This window comes from Neophocaena asiaeorientalis, unplaced genomic scaffold, assembly GCF_003031525.2.
Source record: "Neophocaena asiaeorientalis asiaeorientalis breed wild unplaced genomic scaffold, Neophocaena_asiaeorientalis_V1.1 scaffold451, whole genome shotgun sequence".
In the NCBI taxonomy this organism is placed as follows: Eukaryota; Metazoa; Chordata; class Mammalia; order Artiodactyla; family Phocoenidae; genus Neophocaena; species Neophocaena asiaeorientalis.
In genome coordinates, this window is record NW_020171819.1 from 875,443 (window position 1) to 887,814 (window position 12,372).

Below are 12,372 nucleotides of genomic sequence, written 5' to 3' on the forward strand. Positions count from 1 at the left end.
CCTCTCACTGTTGTGGCCTCTCCCGTTACGGAGCACAGGCTCCGGACGCGCAGGCTCAGCGGCCATGGCTCACGGGCCCAGCCGCTCCGTGGCATGTGGGATCTTCCTGGACCGGGGCACGAACCCGTGTCCCCTGCATTAGCAGGCGGACTCTCAACCACTGCGCCATCATGGAAGCCCTCCAATTGTTTTTAATAGAAATTTAGTTTTCCTGAAATTATCAATGTGAAAAAAACCCCTCAATCTCTATGAACCTATTTTTTTTCTGAAGGAGCTAAACTAACTCAATTAATGCATTAAAAAATAAATAAATCTCATAGAAATATTGCAGTGAGAGAAGAGATATTGTAACAATTTTAGTACAGGAATATTATTATTTATAAACCATCCATTGAGAGCTTACAATTAAATCAGATACGGATGGGAATGAAACAAAACAACAAAATAAAACCAAACACCCCCCGCCACACACACACACACACACACACACACACACACACACACACACATCAATGTTTTGGAGCTCTGGCTCTTCTGAAGGATTATCAGTTGAGAAGTTTATTTTTTATCTGTCATTTGTGGCAAGGTTGGTAGATTTAGTCAATATCATTTGAAATTATCAGCAGGCTTACTTAAGCATTAATAAAATGACAGCTACTGAAGCAGCAGCTGAATCTACTACTGTTTGTGTTTAATGCTTTCTTAATTGTCCCTATTCAGGTCCTACAAGTGTGAAAGAACTCTCCTTATTTAAGTAATAACTCAACTATGTTACTTTCCATTGTGTACTATGTGTTTACTACTTGGTTTGGTGAAAAGTAACTATAAGGCATATTTTTCAAATATAAGCTTATGTTTTATGTGTGTTCTGTGTGTGCTGGAAGTCAGTAGAAGATTCTGAGCAAGAAGTGATAATCTGGTATGTGCTTAAAAAGACCTTTCTGGTCTTTAGATGAAAAACAGACACTAACTGGGCAAGAATGAAAGCAGGGCATCAATTAAGAGGTCACTGCAAGAGTCCAGACAGTATGACTGGGAGGGTAGTGGTGGAGCGGGTATGCCATGTGTACAGAAGGTGAACTGTGTTTCCCTGAAAGTGCCCACAGAGGTAAAGCATTTGTTCACATCATACATTGTGAAGAATTTGGGAAAGTGTGCTGTCACTTATAAGTGTTATTAAAATTAATATACATAATTAACTAGCTTAACTTTCTTAACTAAATCAATTAAAATATTCCAATTTTTTCATATGCACTTACTACTTTAATTATTTTACCCATTTATTAAGCATTTCACAACATTATGGAAAAGAAAACAATGTTTAGGACTGGTTTTCCATTGTTAAATTGCAAAACCTTTCAGAAGTATGCATAAGATGTTTCACTGACCAGATCGCATATTGTAACATAACAGCGTTATGTTCTTTGATTCTTAGGACTTCATTACGAAGGTTTTCTCAACATGATCAAATTTGCGGTCATTGTGCCATTCATGAAGATATGCTTTGTTATCTAGTTTTTGTATTAGGGAATTAGAACTTAGACCAATAAATTTTACCATTCTTCTTTAATGGGACTTTAATCAAAGGGCCGCTATTAGCTATATAACTCCATAAAAAGAATTATTCTGTTCTCCCTAGATGGTTAGTTCACTAGAAATTATATTAATGTACAAATAAATCTCATTTCTAGAGCAAGATCAGAAAAAAGTTTAATTTTAAAATTCTCTGAGTGATTTCCTTTTAATTTTCTTTGAACATTTTAGTAAGTTAAATTGAAACTGTATTCAGCAAACATTTACTAAGCAATTCCTTGGTGTCAAATTTTGTCCGATACCCTAGAGATGTTAAATTGATTATGATCATAGGGCTAAATAAGACAATTTGGAAGAGTTTCACATAGAATGATAGAATAGTAAATTAATGCTTATTAAATTAATAAGATAGCTGCTGCCTAGGCATCTCTGTGAAATTTCCAGGGAGGAATACTTTACCATTTTCTCAGTTCAGTGATATGTGCTTTGATCGAAGAGAATGCCTGCAGGCTTCAAAGTGCTTATACTCTCATAATACAGTTGCAACAATGTGTGCATTCAAATCTCTCATCATATTAGGTGACTTACATGTGAAAAACTCAGAAAAAGCACAACATAAAGTACTGTTACCTGTTAAATTATATGGTTAAGTTTATAAGTGCATAAAAAATTTACTTAGGAGAAATTAATGTGTACAGAATGTTCAGGGAAGGCTACACTGGAGAAAAAGAATCGGAGATGTGTCTTATAGATTTGTAAGATGTGTCTTACAGATGTGTCTTATAGTGGAGAAAAGGGGAGATCATTTGGGGGCAGGGGAATATGATGCGTTTGAATGATTGTACAGAAAAATGGTGGGAAATGAATATGGTTAAGTCATCTTTGGGATCGTACTTTCCTTAAACTCTCATGATTCTGGTTTTTTCATCTGTAAAAAAGGAAATCACAGTACAAATTTGAGCTGTTGTGAGAATTAATGGACGTATTATAGGCAAAGAATACAACACAATCTTGGCCCACAGTAGACCCATTTGATGCTAGCTACTGCTAAGATATTCTTTTTTTCCTCCTACTAATTCAGACTTCTGTCATCTCAGACTCTTTCTTCAAGATGTAATGCAAGTATAATTGTTTGGAATGGTCTTCTCTGACCCAGTCCGCTGGTAGAAGTGAGCTCTCCCTTTTCTTTGTATCAATACTATTCATGTGACACATAACAATTTACTTATTTTTCTTTTGATGAAATCGTTTCTTATCTAAATCAATTTTGACTACTGGCTCTTTCTAATGCAGGAATACTTTATTCTTTAAAATAAAAGATCAGTGACTAAATCTATTTTCAAAGAATAGATTTAAAAGTTCTGGGATTATTCCATTTTGCCATCAAGGTCTTTTCTCCAAATGCTCTGTCTTTAATAACATGATATTTGATGGGAAAATACCACATCTCTCACTATAAACCTCTTTAATATAATAACATATTGATTAGATTCCAAAATAATTATATTATTAATGGATTTGTAATGAAGATAGATCTTAGTCACAGATAATGGTATAATGTATAAATAAGTGCTCATCTTTATTGCTGCAAGATAGTCCTGATATCTCATTTTGTAAATGGATTTTAAAAATGTACTTGGTGTGCAATTAGATACTGCTTATTTTTGACAATTGATATTTGATAAATTTTGTGTGTTTTACTGTCAATAGTTAACCTAGTTCTAATTAATTAATCAATCAACATATAACACATTGAATTCTACTAACGAGGATGTGGTTAAAACAACCTGCTCTTATTTAAAAATAATTAATAGGTTTTTAAGAGCAGTTTTAGGTTTATAATAAAATTGTGCAGAAAATAGAGTTTCCATATATCTTCTTCTATTCTACCCCCTTTCCCTACAATTTCTCTTATTATTAACAGATTCCATTAGTGTAGTACATTTGTTACAATTGATGAACATTTATTGATACATTATTATTAGCTAAAGTCCATAGTTTTCATTAGGGTTAATTCTTTGTGTTTTCCAGTTTTATGGATTTTGATAAATGCATAGTGTCATGTATTCATCATTACAGTGTCATGCAAGATAGCTTCACTGCCTTAAAAATATTCTGTGCTCTACCTATTCATCACTTTCCCCCTCCCCTGAACACTGGGAAACCACTGATCTTTTTACTGTCTTTATAGTTTTCCCTTTTCCAGAATGCCATATATATGAAATTATATAGTATGTAGTCTTTTTATACACGTTGTTCACTTAGCAATTTGCATTTTGGGTTCTTCTATGTCTTTTTATGGCTTGATAGCTCAGTTCTTTATGTTGCTGAATATTATTCCTTTATACACATGCACCAGTCTACTTTTTTTTAATTAAATGGTTAAAAGTGTGGGTTTATATATTTTGTTTCAAGCAACTAATTTATTTTATAATTGAAAGCATACTATATATTTTGTTTGTTTTTTTAGAATATAACTTTTTTAGGCAATGCCAAGTAAATTTTGATGTATGTCTAGTCAATCCTATTAATATATACCTGTAGAACAACATTTTTGGAATAATACAGTAGTTTTGTTTTAATATATGTTACTTGAATTGTTTCCTCACTTTTGCTGATATATACTATGAATTTAAAAGTACTTTACCAGTTTAAAGCATACTCACTGACATGTTTTATATGTGGTGAAATTTTGCTTTCCATGTGCCTAGGAGGAGGGTGGATTGCAAAGTTAAATGGCACATGATAAACTATGCTGAATTCAACCACCAAATCAGGAGCAAACCACCACTCTATTTTTTCCTTTTTTTTTTTTTTTTTTTTTTAACCTGGAATCCTTGTTTCTTATATTATCACTTCCCTTCCCTAACAAACTTGTTTACTTTTTCAAACCATCTCCCCTTTGTTGAAAAGGTTCTATTTGCATGAACTCTGCATCTGACCATCTAAATTCTGAGACTATAATCTATCAATTCCTGCCCTTCTTCTATGTATTTCCCTTTCCACCTCTACATTCATTCTACATGAATGAATGAATGATGTCTCCATGATTCCACTTCTGGTTTCTGAGATGCATGACATGGTTAGTTCTAGGTATCGATTCCAAAAGCTTAGGTTTATGTCCTTGGTTCCAATGCTCAATTAGTTCTATGACAATGAACACGTTTTTAACTTCTGTGGTTTCAGTTTCCTTATCGAAAAATGGGAATAACAGTAGTATTGCATAAGAATTAAATTTAACAATTCAAGTAACCTTCTTAGCACAATGCCTGTTGCATAGCAAATGCTCAAGTAGTATGAACAATTATTATTGTTAAATTGACATTCCTTGACTTATGAATGTGAAATATGATTGTACTCTTGCCAGAACCCTGAAGATTTGTTTTTCCTTGCCGATTGTTAGGAAATATCTTTCTCTCTCCATTGCTACTCTCAAAGATATTCTATCCAAGCATCTCCCACCACCACCCACCTGCAACGCACAAGTGCACACAAACACATACTCAGAATAATACTGTCAACAAACTTAGCCTCTCAGAGAAGGTTCTTCCTTAAGTCCTCCAATAATCCCTGAGACAAGGAAACAGTAGAAGACCAATTTCATTCTTTTTTTAAAAAAATAAATTTATTTATTTTATTTATTTATTTTTGGCTGCGTTGGGTCTTCGTTGCTGTGCACGGGCTTTCTCTAGTTGCGGAGAGCGGGGGCTACTCTTCGTTGTGGTGCGCGGGCTTCTTATTGCGGTGGTTTCTCTTGTTGCGGAGCACGGGCTCTAGACACGCGGGCTTCAGTAGTTGTGGCACGTGGGCTCAGTAGTTGTGGCGCATGGGCTTAGTTGCTCCACGGCATGTGGCATTTTCCTGGACCAGGGCTCGAACCCGTGTCCACTGCACTGGCAGGCGGATTCTTAACCACTGTGCCACCAGGGAAGCCCAAGGACCAATTTCATTCTGTTATACATCTTTCTGTAGTTCTTTAAGATGAGCATTTCCATATATTCTCTGAAAGCTCCATATGGTTATAAAAATAAAAGAAATACAGAAATACAGATTCTCATCATAGGTTGGAATAGATGCCTTTGTTACTTCAAAACATTGTAATTATTTATTTCAATATGTTAGAGCTTAAGTTCATCCCTGACAGATGGTTAAAACATGGTGAGTGAAAAGCATTAGTAATTTAACATATTTAAGCTACCTGGAAAATTAGCAACTTTGTGACAATTGAAAAATCATTTCCCTATGTGATTTAGGCAAGGCTGCAAGGATTTTCTTTAAATAATATAAAACAAATTAGAGAGATAGTAACAAAATTCAGGGGCCGTAAACAAAATCACATTAAAAGAGGATTTTCACAATGTTAACTACTTAAAGAATAAAACATTTTAACTGTGCTCTGTAGTTTTAAAACCAGAAAAATAAATGTTTCTTGATTATTAGCTAAATAATTTGAGGTAGTTATTATTATTTACAATTTGACCAAAGTATTTATAAAATCATAATTGATATTGTTTTTAAAGTTTAAATTAAAAGTATTATGAGCAGGTTTAGTAGCATAATAATCCAGGTACTAAATGTACAATGGTTTCTTCAGTGTTTTTCATCCTATACAGTTTTTTCTTTCTATATCTACTTGCAATAACTGCTGATTTGTTAATCTAGAAACTCATTGAAATGAGTAGCAGAGTAAATCAGATGCTTCACTTCAGAGTTATGAATGCTTTAAGTGTTAACATGACTGTTGCTGAGACAATTCTTGAGTGTAAAGTCTTTGTTTTATTTAATATGGTTACTACTCATTGTGACTTAGAACACTTTTTTTCCTTTTTTGTGTTTCTCTCTACAGAAAGCTGACCTTGCAGTTGCTCCACTGGCTATTACCTACGTTCGAGAGAAGGTCATCGACTTTTCCAAGCCCTTTATGACACTTGGAATAAGTATTTTGTACCGCAAGCCCAATGGTACAAACCCAGGCGTCTTCTCCTTCCTGAATCCTCTCTCCCCTGATATCTGGATGTATATTCTGCTGGCTTACTTGGGTGTCAGTTGTGTGCTCTTTGTCATAGCCAGGTAACATGCTCACTTTTGTGATTTTTTTGGCAATTGTTACCTCCTTTTTCTAACTAATAATTGTCAAAAGTCACAATCAATGTTACTTTTCTTTTCCTTTATTTCCCGTGGGGTGCTGGAGAATAATGAACTTTTAAGAGTCATATAACTTATTATAATGTACTCTGATGCCTTTTTGGCAGAAAGCATGCTGGCTGTGTCAGTAAGCTATAAGTGTGGTAGAGTTTACTCTTCTGAATAAGAAGCTAGAAACAGTTCAAGTCACAGTGATATAAAAATTATTTCCTCATTTTCAAAATTTATCTTGAACCAGGTAGCAAAACACTATGTTTTATTTATTTGAATTAATAAAACAGTTATAAGAAAAATCAAAGTGGTAACATTTAAAAGGAGGCTTTTAAAAACAAAGGCTAATTAAAAATAAGCATTTTAAGTATAAAAAGACTACCATGATTTTTTACATAAAATTTGTCATTTTTTTTTTTTTGTTCACAGAATATATCACCACAAAAAATTGCCCTTTTTTTTTTTTTTTTTTTTTTTGCGGTACGCGGGCCTCTCACTGCTGTGGCCTCTCCCGTTGCGGAGCACAGGCTCCGGACGCGCAGGCTCAGCGGCCATGGTTCACGGGCCCAGCCGCTCCGCGGCATGTGGGATCTTCCCGGACCGGGGCAGGAGCCCATGTCCCCTGCATTGGCAGGCGGACTCTCAACCACTGTACCACCAGGGAAGCCCATAAATTGCCTTATTTTTGTTGACATGTAGGGTATATTTCAATCATAGCATCAGAAACTCAAATGCCTAAGTGAAAAAATACATATTTTTATGATGGCTTTTAAAATCTATGATATAGCTCAATATATGTTGCTTTTGCTACTTTATTGTTACTCTGGAAGTGGAAATTTGTAATTATTTTTCATTTATGCTTACCTCACTACCAAATTTTCAACAGATAGATTATTTTGATATGCTTTAGCTTATTTTTGCCTTAATTAAGGAGATTAAAACTATCCCTGGGCTCAGAGCTCTACTGTTACTGGAATGACTTTGGGAGTCACATACTCATTATAGTCTTTGAATTTTTATATTCTATCAGATATCAGAAAACTCTAAATCCAAGATGAATTAGAATGCTACATATAATTTTTTCATGTTGATAATAATACTTGTATAAATATAAATATTTTTGCCTTAAATTCAAAATTAAGTATTAAATATGTGGGTTATTTTTTCAGTTAATTTATGTGGGTTCTTCTGATCAATTATCACTAAGGATATTTGTCCTTCCTTGAACTTTTTTTAATGAAGTCATATTTTTGTTCCAAGCAGTGAAAAACGCTTAGTTTATTCAATTAAAAAATAAATAAAATCATTTTAGAAGTAGCATAATATTTTTGATATATTTTTATATGTTTACGTTTTATAGTTATGCACATAGATATTTCTGATACATTTACACATAAATGTTGTACAGATTATAATTTTCTACCTAATAGGTTCAATATTAACATGAGTCCTTTAGAAAATTATTAGTTGTATTTGACTGAAAATTTGTATTGGAACCATATATGCATATAGCATTTGTAGCAATATGGTAGATTGAGTTAAAATTTTTATTTGAAGTTTAGAGTTTTTCCCCCCAAATGAGAATTTGGAGTATGAAGTTCATAAACTTTAAGCTCCAGTTTTTTCCATAGCTTGTACAAATAAAAAAGCCTTCTCATTTTTGAGCATCTCTGGACCAATTGCATCTTTTTTATAGTGACCAACACAAGGCTTCCTGTTTTATATGTGTGCAGAGAAGTGAGTTCACAGATTACAGCTTAAATAATTCAATGACTAGAGAACTCTACAGCCTTCCCACAGAACAAAAAGAAAAAAATATATTCTGAAGTATAGAAAAAACGTTTCTTGATGTCTGCAGGTACACCTGTTCCCTCTTAATCAAATTAACTAAAGTTCTCAGGAAGGATATAAATAAAGCCTAGAGGAACATGTCCTGAGACAGTTGTGATGCAATTGTGTAGCCATCAGTCAAGCTGAATTAAGTTCTAATAGCAGTTTCCAGGGGATCCTAAGCAAAGACTATTGTGTTACTTCAAATTAGAAATTTTAGATATTTCTAATTTTCTGAGCCCAAATCTTCTAAAATTAGATTCAAAAGCAGATAGTGAAACATCTGAATTTTTTTACAGCTTAAAAGAATATTAGCAAATAGAGACATGTGGTATGGATATGCACTAATCTAACTTCTAAAAATTTCTAAAACTCTCACTTTATATCAAATAATATAATATCTGTAGACTTATGATAACCTGTATTAATTTTACACGAAAGAAATTCATCCATGTCTTTCTATCTGAGAACATAACATTAACTGGTGTGCCATTTTTTAGGGTCTTTGAATTTTAGAATATTACTGTTGAATTTTGTCAGTGATTAAATGAACGGATTTGAAAATGATTCTATTTCAGCATCTTATTCAACGATGTGAAATGAAGTTTATTATCTTCATTTATGGGTAAATAACAAATATTCTATTAATAAATAATATAGGATATCCTATATTAAGTAATAAATAATATTACATATTCTTGGTAAAGTAATATGTAATATAAAAATCAATTCTTTACAGATTATCTCAGAATATTTTCTTCAATTCTCAACATTATTATAATCTTGTATAAATATTGTCAAATTAAAAAACACACTAAAACTCAGATTAAAAGAAAGTTTCTTGAGTAGAGTCCATTTAAATTCTAAACTGAACCTCCAAAACCAGATGATTTTGTATAAGTAAAATCCACTCTGACCTGGTATTGCACTCTTGCTACCGTGAAAGTAGTTCATGATGTGCGAATGACAGGAAAATGTCTGAATTTCAATTGTAGAACTTAATTACCTTTCTAACCAAAATGACATCATGATTATTTGTTATCAGTTCAAAATGTAGCATTTTTATTTTATCTGTGAAAAAAGATTATGTCTTATGCCATATAGAGATCACAGATGAACATATTAACATCATTACTGATGTCAAAATAAGTATGGCATTTCCTTTATGTATATTCTTTGTCCTAATGATTACAAAGAAAAGAAAGACAAATTACATTAAAAAATTCTCAGATATCTGTTTTATTTTCACTGAAATTCAGAAAACAAAGTTCTAAAATAATACCACTTCAACAACAAAATTTATATTTATTAACAGATATTATGCTATATTGAATTCTAAGAAGTTATATAATATCTACTTAGAATTAAAATAAATTTTATCTCAAAATTAAAATATAGTAAATGATTTAAATATCATTAAAATTTTTAATTGGCATTACTTTACTTTTGTTTCAATCACCAGCTAATATTGTCCCAATTATTATTGTTACAATTAATCTTCTATGTCTTTTTAGCTACCAAGCCACACCTTCAATTTGTTTTCTGTTTCCTCTTTAATTATTCCATCAATCATTCACTCAATTAGTCAAATATTTCTTGAACGTGTAGTGAACACTGGATAATTAGGATTCCAGGAAGTATTATACATTAATTTATATCCCTCATCTATTCATTAATTTATTCAGCAAGTATCTACTGATTACGAATAATGTTCTGAGAATTATACCAGATGCTTAAATCCAAGAACAAACATGGCTTGATACATTTTTTCATTAATAAACTCATAACCAATGTGTTTATCTGACAATAAATATGTATTGGCCTTGAATGAAAGTCATGAAAATGTTTTATAGTTATCCAATGTTTTTTTAATGAATTACATGTATTTTAAATATATTTATCTAAAAATGACTTGTAACGTATATTTCACTGAAGAGAAATATACAACTATAAAGGAACTAAGACATTAGGCAGATTGTTAGTTATCATTAGAATACTAGATTTGAGGCTTATTGAATATCTGCTGTATCATAGTATTAACAATATTAAATTTATGATAAATTTGTGATAATTATTAATAGATTATATGTTTTAAAAATTAAATTGAAAAGTAAATAATGATTGTTACCATTTTAATATTTCTCCTAACCTTCATTTTATAAGAAAAAAGATTATCTAAGAAATACTTGAAAATGCTCTAAATTTATTTTAGCAAGTGTTAAGAAAAAAATACATTGTCTTATTTGTCTTGGTATGGTTTTATAATCCATGATCTCTTGCAAACAGTTGCATTGTTGTTTATAGCATAATGACATAATCAGCATGCTTATCTGAATTAGCTGAGAACTCTTATTTAAGAGTAAAGATGAACCTGAGGTACTGCATTCTAGATATAGAATGGCCTTATCCTAGGTATTCTAAGAATAGCTCTTGGCTGACAGAGGATTAGGAAGAAATCTTGTCCATGACGGGCTTGTGCTTAATCATATATGCCCCTAGATCTTTTTCCCTCTCTTTCTATTCTTTTCTTCCTTTGATCTAGGTTTATTAGTATAGGGATGGCAATTAGTCATATAAAAAGCCTATTTATGGAACCCACCCTTTACACTAATGAGAGATATTTTTCACCTTGCTTCAAATATTTCCTTTGTTAAAAAAATAGATAATATTGATATAATAGATCCTATTTATAAAATAAGTCAATTTAAATTATTATAATATTAAAGAATTTAAAATTTTCTTTTAGCCATAGGTGTCACCAAGACAACCAGAGCTGTTGTGAAATTTAGCATGTAAATTTTGGTCTAAGGTCCTTAGTAATTTGATATACAAAGATGAATAACTGAAGGTCGAACTTAAAAGAAAGGAATACTGGTATACACATTTACCTCCAACAGGATTGATGTAACCTTAATAATTATTCACTAAGCATATAAGAACTTTGTATATTTTATTTTGAGATTGGCATTTTAAAATTAAATACAGATAAACTCTGGAGAAGAAAAATAATACTATACCAAATTTGGTAGCAATAAATTATTACAGAAATTTCTTAGATTACTTAAATGAACAAATGATTATGCCAAATATAGGAAAAAGAGAAAAAGAAGAGAAGAGATTTTGACCAACCTGGCTTTCTTAGCAAGAATAGCAAATCAAGGATACTCAATGTGTCATATACATAAGATTAGTTTTTCTAAGTTAAAAAGAATATAGGAATTTCTTGTATGATTTTGCATTGAATTACTTTGCCTGGTTTTTAAGATATTAGAATATCATCTATTATATTATTGGATTAGGTTGCAGGGGAGCAAGGGACAGTCTCCCTAGAATCTGCTCAAAGGCTTATTATTACAGTGACTGCCAGGCCCGACTTGACATACATTTTGGCTCTAACATGGTCTGTGGTCACAAGATGACAAGACTATTGCCTTACTGAGAGTCCTTATAGTTGCAAAAATATTCTGTATTTCTCTTGGAGCTCAGAGGTAAAGATCTTCTAAACATAGTGTTTTTGATGGTTTAACCGAGTTTAGAAAACCATGTCGAAAGTGCTTGTATTAACAGCTTTGATCTCGGCTCCTGACTAGTGTGCAATAGCTTTTATATTCCTGTCACAATAATAGGTGACATTTAATGTATGGTGAAGGGCAACAATGAATTATTATGCACTTGGAAATGGATTACTCTTTTGGTGGGATGTTCAATGTTAAACTAATCTGCTGTCAAAAAGACTGTTGTCACATTGAAATGAAATGCCAATTTTGTTGCATGCCTTTGCCACCAACTTTCCCACCTCTTACTAGAAAAGCATTTCAGTTTTACGTAACATAATTTTAGATGTATTTTACTTTTATGTTTTGTTTTTTTTTT

General features: G+C 32.0%; 1 protein-coding gene across 3 annotated transcripts in view; it reads left to right on the forward strand.

The window, feature by feature from the left end:
- The window catches only part of GRIK2 (glutamate ionotropic receptor kainate type subunit 2), a 626,810-nt gene that overhangs the window by 478,143 nt on the left and 136,295 nt on the right, over positions 1-12,372 (forward strand). For 2 of the 3 annotated variants that reach the window (XM_024739236.1, XM_024739246.1), the window contains exon 11: positions 6,380-6,603. The exons of the other annotated variant lie outside the window; for it this stretch is intronic. In XM_024739236.1, the coding sequence (XP_024595004.1) occupies positions 6,380-6,603 (224 nt within the window). The remainder of the gene's footprint in view (positions 1-6,379; positions 6,604-12,372) is intronic. 3 annotated transcript variants of the gene reach the window in all.